Here is a 16181-nt window from a genome sequence, read left to right on the forward strand (position 1 = left end):
ATGTGAGAGTTGGAGTATAAAGAAATCTGAGTGTCGAAGAATTGATGCTTTTGAACTGTGGTGTTGGAGAAGACTCTTGAGAGTGCCTTGGACTGCAAGGAGATCCAACCAGTCCATCCTAAAGGAAATCAGTCCTGAATATTCATTGGAAGGACTGATGCTGAAGCTGAAACTCCGATCCTTGGGCCACCTGATGTGAAGAACTGAGTCATTTGAAAAAGACCCTGATGCTGGGAAAGATTGAAGGCAGGAGGAGAAGGGGACGACAGAGGATGAGATGGTTGGACGGCATCATCACCGACTTGATGGACATGAGTTTGAGTCAAGTCCGGGAGTTGGTGATAGACGGGGAGGCTTGGCGTGCTGAAGTCCATGGGGTCGCAGAGAGTCGGACACGACTGAGTGACTGAACTGAACAGAACTGATAAGAGCAAACAGCTTTGAGCTTAGACGTACAAGGTGAGTCCTGAGTGCCTTCACCCGCCTTTAGGTGCCGCTGCTCGCCCGAATTGCCAGGTACTCGGTTTACGCAGGCGCATTACCCTCCTTCTAGCGCGCCTGCGCCGAGCTCTGCCCAGTGCGCTTGCGCATAAACTTGGCGGGAACAGTGCTGTCGCGGTGGAACGCCGGTCGAGGGATGGCTGTGAGGGAGGCGGCGGCAGGCCTTCCCGGGCCCGGCAGGGACGAAGAGGCGGCGCTGCTCTTCGAGAGCGCCCATTACCGGCACGACTCGCGCTGGCTGCTGCCCGTGTCCCCACGCTGCTGCCTGGCCTGCGCGCTGGAGCTGCTGCCAGAGCCCGGCGTGTCGGTGCGAACTGGGTCCCAGCATTTCCCTCACCAACTAGGCCCTCCCCTCAGCGGAGCAGGTCGCTTGAACCTGACTCACCTCCGGGGAAACTAAGCCGGGCTCCGGCCTGGTTAAATCTGGCCCCTACCCAGGCCCGCCCCTCACCCTACCCCGCAGGCCGCCCCGCAGCCTCTTTCATAACGGGGCTCTGACCTTGGCTCTGCCCCTCGTGTGGGCCTACGCTCTCCGCACTAAATCCAGGGCTCTCGGGGCCCTCCAAGACTCACTGGCACGCGTTCCCAGCGTTCCTTCTGCCCTCCTCTCAGCCGTCCGCCCTTTGCTGACCCTCCCCTTCTCCAGGGTCCAGCCTTCGCTCAGGCTCCCTCCAGCGCAGCCTGTGGGCCGGGCGCACACACCGCAGGGCCTTATTCCCTTCAGCTCTGAGGGAAATGTGAGGCGGGGGCGCCTTGGGCTCTGTGGCAGCAGGAACGAGGAGTGGATGTTATGGGCAGGCGGGAGTGGGGTGAGGGGAAGACCTTTCTGAGAGGCAGAGCCGGCTGGAGCGTGACATTCCCGCTCCCTCAATGTCTGCCCACTTGTCCTGTGAGTTTTTTGTCCATGGACACCTCCAAGTAGAGTTCTGGAGATAACTTGTTTTTCAGATTCTCAGGAGGGGAATTCTTACCATGGGGTGGGTGGGGAATCAGCTAGATCAGCGGTCCTCAAGGTTTTGCTCTGGGGATACCGTTCCACTTTTTAAAAGTGTTGAGGACCCCAGAGAGCTTTTGTTTATTTACTGTGTTGAAAGTAACAAAGTTTAAGATACTCATTTAAAAATAATAGTAAATCCATTACATATTAATGCAATTCTTTTTATTTTGACAAAAAAATAGGTAACATCCCATTTACCATTTTGACTCTTTTAAATGTACAGTTCTGTGGCATACATGATTTTCAAAATGAAAAGAACTACTTTCACAACAGCAGATAATGGAAGGATGTCTGTTTCACATTTTTGCAAATTTTGTTAACATCTGATTTAATAGAGGACGGCTGGATTTCTGCATTTTATGTGTTGTGACATATCTTCTTGGAAAAACTCTACTGTAAACTCAGTAGAATAACTGAAAAAGTCAAATAGCATCTTAGTATTATATGGAAATAATTTTCTTCTTGTGGATCCTATGAAAGGATTTTGGGCACGCTCTGGGTCCAAAGACTATACTCTGAGAACCGCTGGACTAGCTGATAACGTCTGTAATATCACTGAGGCTAAAGTTCTGAGACTGTCATTCTTGGACAGTGAGAGATACAGAGATGAATAAGAGGTATGGGAGAAAATAAGAACACATTTCTGGGAATTTAGAAGCTGGACATTTTTATGGTAAGTGCTGTTTGGTGGGATAAGGAGTGAAATTAAGGAAGTCTTTTTTAAGAGGAGGAAGCATTTGAATTACACTTGAAAAGATGGGTGATATTTGGGCCAGAGGAAATGGGGGCGCTTTTTCCAGGAGGTGGGATTAGCAAGGATGAGTTTGGGGAGGTCATTAGAATGTGTCTGAAGGGCAGTTGAGGGAGGTGATATTGGAGAGCCACAGTTGAGATCAGTTCCTGTAAGGGTTTGAATCCAGGCTAAGGCTTGGATCTAGCAGGTGAAGGAATGTCATTGAAAGTTTTTGAATAACTCATTGAGGTCACTAGCTTAATGAATCATGTGGGAGGAACTGGTGAAGTTCAAGAACGAGAGACTTGTAATAGCACAGGCTAGAGGCAATAAAAGACGCAATTCACCTTTTATTGAACGTACTTGTCTTAGCTTCAGTTTTCACCAACTGAAGGGGTAATGTAGTCAGTTGTACCTATGTTCATGTTCTATCCTCAGTACACCCTTTTTTAAATCTATCTTCTGTTACTGTCTTGAACACTTTGCACAGCTGCTACCCAGTTTCCTGTATAGGGAGGCAAATTGAGTGTGAAGATTTATGCCTGCAATGAATGGAAGGATGCATTTTTCTCTACCTACTTCAGTGAGACTTATGAAGGGTCCCCAGTATCATTCTCATAGACTGTGGAAAGAGCCTTGGACAAGACCTGGTTGGATACTTAGATTTGAGTCCTTGGCAAAGTCTCTGACCCTCAGTTTTCTCATCTCCAAAACAGCAGTAGTAGTACCTTTTCCTGCTTACTTTACCAATTCAGTTAGGCTTAAATGAGCTAGTGGACAGAAGAGTGATTTGTGAACAGTAAAGTACTCTGTAAATATGGTGTATTAGAAACCTTAGTTCTTGTATCATCCTTTGTTTGAACATGGGGATTCCTGTGTGTAAATGATGCCTCTTCATACTCCATAGTTCAGATGATCCCACTGGTGTAATCTTGTAATTATATTTGGAAATGATACTTGTTTGGGTTCAGAACAACTGAGATTTGGTTGCTACTGAATATTTTCTTCATCTGCCCCAAGTTGGTGCGCAAGAAGCACGTGCTGTCCGGCTTCCGAGATGCTCTCATGAAGCATGCCTCCCTGGTTGTGCAGCTGGTGGCTCAGGATCAGAAAGTCTGTATCCACTTCATAAGCATGCTTTTCGGTGAGACTGAAAAGAAAACCTGGAGTGAATTTTGCCTGTATACCTTGTACATTTGTTTTTGGGGTCTTGGAGAAATGGTCTTGGAACGATAGTTTCCACTGTTCGGAATGTAAAAGTTTAACTTACTAACAAATTATTTTGTTATAATGGTGAAGAAATGGTCCCCTTCCTAAGATACACGATGCATTGTATGGTAACTGGCTTTACTATAGCTCAGGTGTTATTAAAATTGTGAAGGTGGATGTGTTCTTTTAAAAAGTCTAGACTGTCTGGTCTTTGAACAGGATTAATAGTCAGATCTGGAGTCTGCTGATATGACTGTGACCTTGATTGAGTGACTTCTTTTCTGTACCTTTAGTTTCTTCATGTATAAAATAAGATGAATTAAGAAGTCCCTCCTCTTAATACAGTTATAGTGTCCTAGGGAATGAGCCCTTTCAAGGAGGAAGGGAGCCAACTCAAATTGAATGCTTTTCTCTGCTAGAGGCTTTTCAGGCTTTCAACTGCCAAAATATTCTTTTAAGGGAGAGAGAATGATCCCCAAGGCTCAGGCAGGCCTTAGCTAACAGCTGGTAGAACTGGGATTTTACCCCAGGTCTGTTACAGACTCCAGAACACACAGTTTTTATACTGTGACACACTGACTATTTTTATCCTTTTAAAGCCAGAGTGCTGTTATTGAAAATCTGGGGTTTGGTGCTGAGGATAGAATTTAGCTGGGACATTGCTTAAAGCTGCTATTAGTCTTAGAATTCATAGTGTGCCTTTCTGGATTTGTTTCTCTTTTAACTGTTAACCATCCCCCTCTTCCTTCTGCTCCAAGGACTGTTATGTAATGTAGAGGATGGGAGCATAACAGACCTCTGTATTGAAGGTAAGATAAAACTCTGTGTTCTCAGCATTTGAAGCCAGGAATATTACCCTGAATTGCCGCTCTGACTATTTGAGACCTGGATGAAGTGTTCCATTTTACAGACAGATAAAGAAAACTCCATTTTTAATAATTAATTCTGCATTTTTTTTCTTGGCACCTACTCTGTGTCAAGTACTGTATTCGATACTAGTGATACTAGTGATATATCTGACATAATTCCTGCCATGTTAGAGTTTACAATCTGGAGGAGAGGTTGGCTGGTAAATAGTAACGGCTGATAAGTGCTATTACAAAGACATGTACAAACTCTGCTTTTTTACATTAGTGTTGGGTGATTGGTAGTTGTCTGCACATAGATGGTATTTAAAGCTGTGGAAGTGTCTGAATTTACCTGTAAGACTCAAGAAGAAGGAAGACAAGAGCATTGGGATGAAAGGATTCTTGCAGAAAGAACAAGAACTGTATCAGGAGTCTAGTGAGGAAACACAAACTACTCAAGTTATTTGAACAGAAAAAAGAACTTTAAAGAATTATTAACTAGGTAACTAAAGGCAAAAAGAGAACCAAGTTTTCACCAAGGTAGCAATTTCTGAAAACAGCTGCCACCCCTGGGACTAGGGAAGCAAAGGGAAAGGTTGAAATTATGAAAACTTACAAGTTTGGAGGAAGGATCCCATATATGAAACTCGGACCGCTGAGGAGAGGGATGCTGCTTGGCTGCTGCTTGGCTGCTGCTGGGTCCATGACCATACAGCTATAGAGTTAGCAGCTGTAACTGCTAGCAGTTGTCACAAATAAGTCAGTATGATCTGTGTGTACTTCTGACTATCTCTCAGCATAGAGAATGTGGAAAAACAAACGTCTCACTTGCAGTTCGGACCACTGGCGTGGGTGGGGAGATCTCCCTTTGCCATTTTCCTCAAGGCTGCCCTGTTATTATTTAGTCGCTGAGACATGTCTGACTCTTGGTGACCCCATGGGCTGTAGCCTGCCAGGCTCCTCTGTCCATGGGATTATCCAGGCAAGAATACTGGAGTGGGGTGCCATTTCCTCCTCCAGGGGATCATCCTGACCCAGGGACTGAACCCATGTCTCTTGTTTGGCAGGTAGATTCTTTACCAGTGAAAGTGAAAGTTGCTCAGTTGTGTCTGACTCTGTGACCCCATGGACGATACACTCCCTGGAATTCTCCAGGCCAGAATGCTGGAATGGGTAGCCTTTCCTTTCTCCAGGGGATCTTCCCAACCCAGGGATCAAACCCAGGTCTCCCACGTTGCAGGCGGATTCTTTACCAGCTGAGCCACAAGGGAAGCCCCAAGGCTTCCCAAGGCCACTCTAGAGTGGAGCTGTCATCCTAAAGCCATCTGCTTCTGGTAGATGCCAGCATAGCTTGGAATCCTCTGGAAACTTCATGAGGTGGTGAGCACTGGATGGCGATTACAAAGCTAGAGGGAGAAGGACTTGCTCCTTCCTCACTGTTTGCTGTTTACTTCCTGCCTTCTTTCTGTTTCTGTCAGTGTTGTTCTAGAATGCTTCTTTACTCTGGGAGTGGTAGAGTCTTCCCTCAGCAGCAGCCAAATCTAGTTTGCCGCTTCCCCACACTTGCAGAGCAAGCCTCTTCTCCACTCCTCATCAAAGACATCAGCAGAAGCACACAAATGATTGTATAGAAGGATAGGTTTGGGGTTGAGTGATAATATTATTGTCAGTTATCAGCACAAGAATTAACTCGTAACTCTTTTTTAGTATATGAAGTAGCAAATTCTAAGGAAGGAAAAAAGTGGAAATAATATAATGATAGTAGTTTTCAACCTTGGTTTCACAATAGACTTACCTGGGAAACTTAAAAAATATCCAAATGCTTAGACTCTTTTCTCTAGAAATTCTAATTTAATTGATCTGGGATGGAATTGAGCAGTAGTTTTTATTTTTTTTAAAGCTTCCTAGATCATTGTAATGTATTGCCTTGTTTTGAACCATTGATGATAAAACGGTTAAGAATGGAGGAGATAGAAAAGACTAATGCCAATTAACACAAGCAGATGACTTTGATTAGAAGTCTGGGCCTGGGGTTGTCTTCTGGTAAGTAATGCTATTGTGTCTGTTCAGTCCTTATCCAGCTTACAACTCAGCTGAAGTTGGAGCAGACCATTCATTGCCTGCTGGATGAATGTCACAAAGAGGTCAGTAAGTATCCGTGGGTTCTTGAGTACCTCTTGGAATCCTCAGATGTCAGAGCTGGGTCAGCTCTTCTTTGGATAGACTGGAAGATTGAATCTGGAGAGGAAAAGGGACTTGCCTGAGGTCACTAAGTCAGTGGCAGAGCGAGAGTCGGGGCCTGGGTCTTCTGCTCCAGTGCTCTTTGCAGCTTCCTCCCTTTCGCTTTTAGTCTCCCAAAGGCTACCTCCATGTTGGTGAAGTCCATTTTCTGGCATAATCATCCCATGGCCATTCTCTATATCCTCCTAAATATGAACAGATTTCCTTCAAAAATTTATTAAGGAAATATGTTCACTATGTCTTGGCTTAGTACTTTTGTTTGGTTTAAATTGTATACAGTATTTTGTACTGAAGGCATTTGTTTTTATCAGCATCTAAAGTAAGCACTAAATAGTTATATTTAACCTGCTTTCTTCAATATAGTCAAAAATATCAGTTAAACAAGCAGCTTTTGCATTGTGTTTAAGATATAGGAATAATATCAATAGTTTTTTTTTTGCAAGAGAAAGACAGATGTTTATTTAACACCATTAAGAGCAACATTTAATTAAAAAGTTAAATTATGTCATTATAATTATTCTGCATGTGATTAATGTATAAGATTACATTTATAAATTTATATTTATAAATATCAGCACATCATTATGGTGATGCCCTTTATATACTGTAGGCACTGTGTTGGTGCTTCACATGCAATATCTCATTCAGTCTTCTCAGCAACCCAGTAAAGTTGATACTAATTCCCATCAGAAGAGTTAAGAATCTTACTTAAGGTGCTATAGCTAATCAGTAGAAAAGGTGAAATAAATACTATTGACTCTCCCTGAAAAGCATCAAGCATGCATGCATGCTCAGTCGCTTCAGTCATGTCTGACTCTGCAACGCTATGGACTATAGCCCATCAGGCTCCTCTGTCCATGGGATTCTCCAGGCAAGAATCCTGGAGTGGGTTGCCATGCCCTCCTCCAGGGGTCTTTCCAACCCAGGGACCAAACTCGAGTCTCCTGTGCATTGCAGGCGGCTTCTTTACCCCTGAGCCACTAGGGAAGCCCCAAGCATCAAGCATAGTACCTGACAAATAGAATGTTCAGTAATAGTAGCTATTATAATGATAATAATAATAATTTTTTGCAGTGAACTAGAATTCCATTTTTATGATGCGTCCAACTTTCACCCCTCCAGTTTCTGGCTCCATAGGGGGCAAAATACGCTAATTTTAATTTAGTTTAACAAACACGTACTGAGCTATGTACTGAGGATTCTAAGAGAAATATGATTTGGTCCCTTTCCTCCGGGGTTTCCCAGTCCAATAGGGGCAGTTGATACTTAGCTAAAGAGGCTGGTTACTAACTGTTGTGAGAGACACAGGCAGTACAGGCTTTGGTGTGGATAGGGCAAGGTGAACTTTGATGGGAGATCTGTTTTCATCCTAACTTACAGAAAGGAATGTGTTCACTTTCTGTAGCTGTGTAGCATGCCCTCCATGCGAGGCAGCCTGGCCACCCTGACCCTTCTTGGCAAGTTGGTAGATGCTGTCCCTGCTCTGGCAGACAAACTTGTGATGGAACATGGTGAGTGACCTCTGGGGAAGAGCTGCTGCTACACTCTCAAGAGCTGCTTTGATCACACTTCCATCTGGGAGGTCCATTCACTGCGTACACCTGGAAAGAGATTACTTTCCTTCTATAGGCTTCAGTTTCCTCATCTGCAAAATATGCTTTATATTGGCTAATTGGGGGAAAAAAGTGTTGCTCAACTCTGGTCTTGGGCTGTTTCTATTCATTATTTTAACACAAAATAATTAAGTATCTACTATGAGTCTTTCAGATGGGAGGAGGAATTAATTCTGGAATATAGAAGCGCTTTCTATTAGTAAAAGGAAATAAGTTACCTCATAGAGATTTATCCAAGGGTAAATCACTTAACTTCTCTATGCCTTGGTTTTCTCTTTTAGGTTCCCAGAAATCATGTATTGTGGGGGATTATAGGGGACTACCATGACTGCCCCATTCAGGGCAGTAGTTTGGAGTGTCATCTAGCAGTTGACAATGAGGTTCCCTTGATCCCTTGGTTGTTTCTGGATAGGTGACCTGATGGAGCATCTGTTGAGAGGTTTAGTGTACCCCAATGAGGGGGTGCAGGCTTCTGTCTGCTACCTTTATGGGAAGCTGTACTCCTCCCCAGTTGCTGCTCAGATGCTTTTGGGCCATTTCCGGGAGAAGCTGTGTCCTCTCTTCCTTTCCACCATGGATGGTGCCCAGACAAAGGAGCTACAGATCAACTGCTTGGGTAAGATGTGGGACTGGAGAGAAAAGAGAAAGCTTTTTGAGATTTTTTTTTTTTTGAGGATTTGAGGTGCAGACTCATTAGTGGTGGGGAGGCTTGCTGCTTTGCATGGGGTAGAAGTCATGGATTTGGGAGATAAGAGGCACAGACTGTGAAAGATACCTCATGTTGGTGTGGTATCTTAAGAACATCACCTTTGGAAGGAGAAGAAGAGGAAAAGTGGGACAGCAGTTTTTTTGCCTCTGGTCTTTACTGCCTGCCCTGGTGCATCCTGCATTTGCTGCCAAATTAATCCTCATACTGCATAGCTCGTGTCCCATCAGTTTCCTATTTGGAAAATCATCTATGGCTTCCTTTGGCCTCCAGGGTGAAGTCCAAGTTTCTCTTGTTATTTGAGGTTCAGTGTACCCTTTCAACCTCTCCTGTTAACTTCCTTACATAAATACACAAAATCTATCAAATGCTTTTGAGCAGGGAGCTTTCGTATTTTGGATAGAGCAAATGGGCACTGTGGTGATTGGGTGCAGACCTGTTTCAAAGCAGGGGCTACAGGGAAAAGCATAGTCTGGGCAACAACAATTTATTTTCACAGTTTGGGCCAAGAGCTCTGTTTTGAATAGCTCAGCAATACATAGAGAGTGTTCATTCTGAACCAGGACCCCTTCTGGATTTGTACAGATGATTAAACCCATGCTGTAATCTGGAAATTCATAGTCCATTGTGGAGGGCAGATGTGGACAATTAGAATTAATTGTGGTGTGCGCTGTCATGGAGATTGCAAAGAAAAAGGTGGTATTCTATTCAACGTAGTACTCGAAGTCCTAGCAGAACAATTAGGCAAGAAAAAGAAATAAAAGGCAGAAATAAAAGAAGGAAGTAGTAAAATTGTCTCTGTTTTCAGATGATATTACCTTATAGATAGAAACCCCTAAAAACTACACTGAAAGAAAAGTGAAGTTGCTCAGTTGTGTGTGATTCTTTGTGACCCCATGGACTGTAGCCTACGAGGCTCCTCTGACCATGGGATTTTCCAGGCAAGAATACTGGAGTGGGTTGCCATTTCTTCCTCCAGGAGATCTTCCCAACCGAGGGATTGAACGCGGGTCTCCCGCATTGTAGGCAGACGCTTTACCGTCTGAACCACCAGGGACGTCCAAGAAACTACACTAAAAACTGTTAAAACTAATAAATGAATTTAGTAAAATTGTAGGATACAAAATCAGTTGAATTTCTATATGGTAGCAGCAAACTATCTCAAAAATAAATTAAGAAAACAGTCCCATCTACAGTAGCGTTAAAAATAATAAAATGCTTAGGAACATCTATGGAGAGATGAAGAAACTTGTAGCAGATGTCTGAGGAGCCACCTTGGGCGTGTCCTTGCACCCATGCTGCTCTTGCCTCACTTCCCCACCCCTTTGTTGTCTAGGTTTGCTAAAGCAGCTGCTGAAGTATGACCTCTTTGTGTCCATGCTCATGAACAAGTCTGCGCTGGTGGAAAGTGCTGAGAGTGTTGAGGGGCCACCAGGAGAGACCCCACTGCCTTTGGTGCTCAAAAAGGTAGTTGTCCTGTGACTCCTGGTCTCTGGCTTCAGTAACCCAGGAACCTGAATCTCCTGGGGCTTTTTCCTTATCCTTCTACCTAGGATTTCCTAAGTACTTTCTCACTGGCCAAAACAACATGCTGTTGGAAGACTCAACGTTGGTTTTCTTTCAGTCATGAATCTTAATGTTTGTATCCTCCCCTTTACATCTGGGTTGTCTGAGAATGGAGAATACACGCAGCTGTGGAAACAAAGCCACCTCAGTCGTTTTGGGGATTATTCAAGCTTCTCAGCTTGGTACATGGAGCCCTCTTTCTCTGGGCCCAGCTTATCCCTTCAGCCTTACTTGCCTCTCTTCTACCCCACAGCCCAGCACTCCAGCCAGATGCAACTTCTCCCTGGTCCTGTATATGCTAGGACCTCCTGTCTCTGTGCCTGTGCAGATGCTCTTCCCCTTTGCCTTTAAAGCCTTTCCCCTCTCCTTGGTCTGATTCAGCTTTCAAGGCCTATAGAGCTCCCCTGTCCCCTGGCTCCTTTAGGTAGAATGTGCCCTCTTCACAGTGCCTACCTCACCATGTTGTGGTTGATCAATTGGGAGCTTCTTTAGAGCAGGACCTGAGTCTGACCTGAGTCTCTGTCCACAGTGCTCAGCACAGGGCTTGGCAGAGCTGCTTATCCTCACCTGATACCAGGGATGTCACTCATTGACTAGACTGTGGGACCCCTTCTGCAGAAAGGAGAAGGTACCTTGGTTAGAAACAGGAAAGGGACAGTTAGGATTAGGTAAGGTAGGAATCTAAAAACCAGAGCAAACTGCGCCTCCTAACCTCCCTGGGATGCCTCTGGAATGGTCCACGCAGGGCCCTTGAACTCTCAAGAGCAAGTCTTGTGTCTTTGAACCACAAAATCTCATAGTGGGTTAATTTCTGTGTTCACTTAATTGCTGCTGTCCTGGAGTCCTTGGTGGTGTCAGGTTACAATGTTGCTTCTGGACTTAGCAGGAGCGCACCAAGGCAGCATGAGAGTGGCGGGGACGGAGACTGGAGAGCACCTCCCTAGGGAGAGAGAGCTTTGTGGAGACAGGAATCTTGGTTTAGAGCTCCATCCATACATGGAGACTGTTCCTCTCTTGGCCATTTTGGATGATTAGTGTTTTATTTACTACAAGAATCAGCAAGTCTGGAACTTGGTGAGGTGAGCAGGCACTTGCCTTAGGTGGAAAACTTAAGGGGGTGCTAAAAACTCAGCAATCAAAAAAAAAAGAGTAAGAAGACCTCAGCAATCAAGATAAATAGTATTTTAATGCAGAATTTTAAAAAAATCAAAGTTAATGCAAGAAATTAATGATGAACAAAATATCAAAATTTTAAATAAGGACTGGTCTGTATTCTTCTACTTCCATTCTTCCTTTTTTTTTTTTTTGGTCAGTCTAATCTCAACACAATAAGGAATATACATTTTAAGCCAAGAATCATTGCTTTGCTTAATGGTTAAATATCATTTTTCTAAGGTTTAAATACTGTAACAGCTCTCAAACTGGGAGACATTTTACCATTAATGGTATGTCATAGTTTAATTATAGCTCTTCTTTCTTAGTGGTACATAAAATAATGGTTTGCCTTTTACCACTAGGCATGACTGAAATACATGTCATTTCCTATATAAAAGAGAACAAGATAAAGATTAATATCTAGAAACTCCTTTACATGCAAATGGAAAGGCTGTTTATCCATTTTTAAGTCTAACATAACTGAGATGGGTTTAAGTTTGTAGTCCTCAAGAAATGTGCAGCTTGGTCCTTTTCCTTTGAAGCTCTAAAATCATGCACTCTCTCCTCTGTCTTGTGCTATGTTTTGCTTGTCATTTCCCCCCAGAAGGCCAGTTTCTTTTATACTTAAAATCTCTGGTTGCATTAAACTCTTTCCTTGTTTTCTTAAAGTGTTGTTCAGTTCAGTTCTGTTGCTCAGTCATATCCGACTCTCTGCGACCCCATGGAAAGTGTTTTAGGGACTCCTGATAGCTATGGTGTCTAGTAGGAGTTTGGATGTTATTCAGAGTTCAATGGAAATTCATTGAAATATTTAAATTAGAGGAGTAACCTGATTTAAAATTTTGATGAAGGAGGCATCTCAGTTGTGGAAAGTCTCCTAGATTTGGATGTGGCTGACCTGAGATGGTGACTGCAGCCATGAAATTAAAAGATGCTTACTCCTTGGAAGAAAAGTTATGACTAACCTAGATAGCATATTCAAAAGCAGAGACATTACTTTGCCAGCTAAGGTCCATCTAGTCAAGGCTATGGTTTTTCCTGTGGTCATGTATGGATGTGAGAGTTGGACTGTGAAGAAGGCTGAGCGCCGAAAAATTGATGCTTTTGAACTGTGGTGTTGGAGAAGACTCTTGAGAGTGCCTTGGACTGCAAGGAGATCCAACCAGTCCATTCTGAAGGAGATCAACCCTGAGATTTCTTTGGAAGGAATGATGCTAAAGCTGAAACGCCAGTACTTTGGCCACCTCATGCGAAGAGTTGACTCATTGGAAAAGACTCTGATGCTGGGAGGGATTGGGGGCAGGAGGAGAAGGGGACGACAGAGGATGAGATGGCTGGATGGCATCACTGACTCGATGGACATGAGTCTGAGTGAACTCTAGGAGTTGGTGATGGACAGGGAGGCCTGGCGTGCTGCGATTCATGGGGTCGCAAAGAGTCGGACACGACTGAGCGACTGAACTGAACTGAACTGACCTGAGTGTCTGCCTGAGCTTTGCCACTTACGAGCTGTGTGGCCTGGCATAGGTAACTTAACTTTAGTGAGTTTTCGTTCCTTCCTTTGTGTGTTAAGGGTCCCCAAGACCACTCTAGTTTCAGTGACTCACTAGGAAGACTCATGGGATTCAGTGTACAGTTATATCCACAGCCGTGATCTATTACAGCAAAAGAATACCAAGCAAAATCAGCACAGGGAAAGGTATGTGGGATGAGGTCTAGGGGAAAACCAGGCACAAGCTTCCAAGAGTCCTCTCCTAGTGGGGTCACACCAGATGCACTCTGTTCCTCCAGCAGTGAACTGTGACAGCATATATGAAATGTTTAGCAGGAAAGCTTTTTAGAGTCTCAGTGCCCAAGGTTTTAATTGGGAGCTATCTGATTATGTAGGTATCCTCTGCCTAGCACATACCAAAATCCTAGATTCCCAGAAAGAAAGCAGGTGTGCAGCATAAACTGTATTGCTTGAACAAATGGGTTAGTCACAATGAGCCACTCTTATCAGTTCTGGGGGAATTGGGAACCCTCCTGAATTCAGCTTCCCAGACTCGGTGAGTGACCAACCTTGCAGACAGGACTTTCTAAGGCTACAGTCTCAGGTCTGCAGTATTAACTCTTTTCTGCACACTCTGTTAAGTGAGGCTAATAGTAGAACCTTGCCTTGTCACATCCCAGGCCTGTTGCAGACATCAAAACTGGACGAGGGCTGTGAAAATACTTTTGTCAGTGAAGGCCAGAGCATTCTAGGGGACAGGTTTGGTGTTCTTGGAATGCCACTGTGTTCTTTTGTTCTATTTCAGGCCTACTGCTTTTCATAGAGACTCTTTTCCATAATCCACAGCTGCTCTCCTTAAGTATCATGATTACACCTGGTGCCAGTAGTGTGGGAGGGATTCAGAGACAATCAGGCTCTTGCCCTGAGGCGCCCAGGTGCCTCCCTCTGGTCCTGTCTGTGTTGTGACTGGCACATTTCGCTGCCTGTTTCTCCAGCTTCTTCTCTCCAGAGATGAGACTCTGCAGGTGGCCAGTGCCCAATGTATAACTGCAGTATTAGTCCACTCACCAGCAAAGCATGCCCTGGCCTTCATCCACGCTGACATCCCAGGTGGGAATCCCCTTCTAACTTTCTCCTCTGAGAACCCCAGAATTCTGACTGGAGATTTTTATGTAGCAGCGGCAGCAGCAGTTCTGTTGGGATTCTTTGTTATGCATACTGAAGGGACTGGCTGGTGTCGTATTCATTATATATGACAGAGTCTAGAAAATAACACCTCAGGAAATCTGAATCCTGTTTCGACAGATTTCTAACTGACCTTGAACAATTTGTTACTGACTTTTAGACCAGTCTAGGAATAAACCATCTAGAAATAAACATCTAGTGTGGGGTAGTAGAAAGACCTGTAGAAAAAAAGGAATTAATGTGTCTTGAAAGTTTGTGATGAGCCAGGAAATATGCCCTGAGGTGCATTGTAAATGTTGCCACATTTAGGTCCTCATCTTTGTTGTTTTATGAATAAGGAAATTGAACTAGAGAAGGGAAAGAGTGAGAGTAAAGTCACTCAGTCGTGTCCGACTCTTTGCGACCCCATGGACTGTAGCCTACCAGGCTCCTCCGTCCGTGGAATTCTCCAGGCAAGAATACTGGAGTGGGTTGCCATTTCCTTCTCCAGGAGATCTTCCCAACCTAGGGATCAAACCCAGGTCTCCCACATTACAGGCAGATGTTATCGTCTGAGCCACCAGGGAAGTCAGAGAAGGGAAACAGCTGGTTTAAATCGACAAGGCTCAGCATTGGCAGAGAAGGGATACAAAATCAAGGCTCTCTGGCTCTAAAACCTCTTTTCTCTGCATCATGTTGCTGTTATCCTGAGAATTAGGGGACCTAGGTTCTAGTCTCTTTTCTACCACCAGCTGTCTCTCTCTGCACCTCAGTTTCCCCATCTGTAAAAAGAAGTTAGACAATAAGGCAGAGGGCATTTTCCAGGTTTATCTGTGAATTAATGATCAGGTCTTAGGGCGAGGGTATATGAACAGATGAAGTGACAGGTATGAGATGCTTAATAAATCTAAACTCTAGTGTTAGTTAAGGGAGCATTATCACACAGTTTTCACATTGCTTCCTCCCTCTCTCCCTGGCCAGAGTTCCTCTTTGAGCATCTCTCCTCTTCCAGTGAAGTGCTCGTCTGGTCCTGCTACAACTGTTTGATACTCCTGGCAGAAGAGCCACTCTTTTTCTCCAAGTGCCACACGGTGTATGGTTGGTACTATGGGTCCTGCACTAGCTCTGGCTCGGGTGGACAGCACCTTGAAGTTAGGTGGCAGCAGCAGTGATGGGCGCGCTGGCCTATACTTTGGAGGAATGTGCTGGTCTGGTCATTTCCATCAGCCCCAACTTGTCACCAGATTCCACAGGCAAGCAGTGATATCCAAACAGTTCTGCTCTCCGTTAATTGGCAGAAGTATATGTTTAGCGAGAAAAGGACACTCCTATCAGCCACGAGATGAATTCCTGTTGTACCTGAAGAACAACCTTACTCAGCCTTGGAGCAGTCTTTTCCTGTGCCCCAGAAATCTCGCCATCTAATTAGTCCCCCAACTTTGATTTAACCTTTCAAAGTTTTTTGAAACTATCCCTTCTTCTTTCATGGTAATACCTTCCTTGTCTGTGACTTTTTATATCACATCTAGATTTTTAGACTGGGCACATTCAGTTATTCATATTCTGTGTTCCTATGCTATGCCAGGCATCAGGCTGGGAGCTAGAGGTTTAGAGATACATATAACGTGGTCCCTGTCCTCTGGAAGGGGAGGGAGATATAAACAAGGTGGTTAGGGTTATACTCAAGGGGCTGGACAAGAGGTGGAGGAGGCCCGGGGAGGCCCATAGCTCTGCCTGAGTGGACCAGAGAAGGCTTCCTGGAGAGTGGAGGTCGGAGCTGATTCTTTGAGGAGAAATAGGAGTGTACGTAGTAGAGAAGGTATAGTAGCCCAGCCAATAGGCATTGACAAAATACCTCGAATGCCAGGGCCTGTGCTGTGGGTTGTGCTGGGTTTGGGGAGACAGAGGTGAATCAGACAAGGGCCTGCCCTCAAAGATCTCACAGCCCTGCCCTAT

At 44.5% G+C, this 16181-nt stretch overlaps 1 protein-coding gene across 1 annotated transcript in view; it reads left to right on the forward strand.

Annotated features, from left to right (window-relative positions):
- The window catches only part of MEI1 (meiotic double-stranded break formation protein 1), a 55716-nt gene continuing 40104 nt past the window's right edge, over window positions 570–16181 (forward strand). The window contains exons 1-9 of the mRNA XM_005681120.2: window positions 570–808; window positions 3252–3375; window positions 4199–4249; window positions 6359–6432; window positions 7935–8040; window positions 8555–8758; window positions 10185–10315; window positions 14057–14171; window positions 15207–15323. Coding sequence (XP_005681177.1) covers window positions 638–808; window positions 3252–3375; window positions 4199–4249; window positions 6359–6432; window positions 7935–8040; window positions 8555–8758; window positions 10185–10315; window positions 14057–14171; window positions 15207–15323 — 1093 coding nt within the window. The 5' untranslated portion in view covers window positions 570–637. The remainder of the gene's footprint in view (window positions 809–3251; window positions 3376–4198; window positions 4250–6358; window positions 6433–7934; window positions 8041–8554; window positions 8759–10184; window positions 10316–14056; window positions 14172–15206; window positions 15324–16181) is intronic.

The sequence above is a fragment of the Capra hircus genome, chromosome 5 (genome assembly GCF_001704415.2).
Source record: "Capra hircus breed San Clemente chromosome 5, ASM170441v1, whole genome shotgun sequence".
In the NCBI taxonomy this organism is placed as follows: domain Eukaryota; kingdom Metazoa; phylum Chordata; class Mammalia; order Artiodactyla; family Bovidae; genus Capra; species Capra hircus.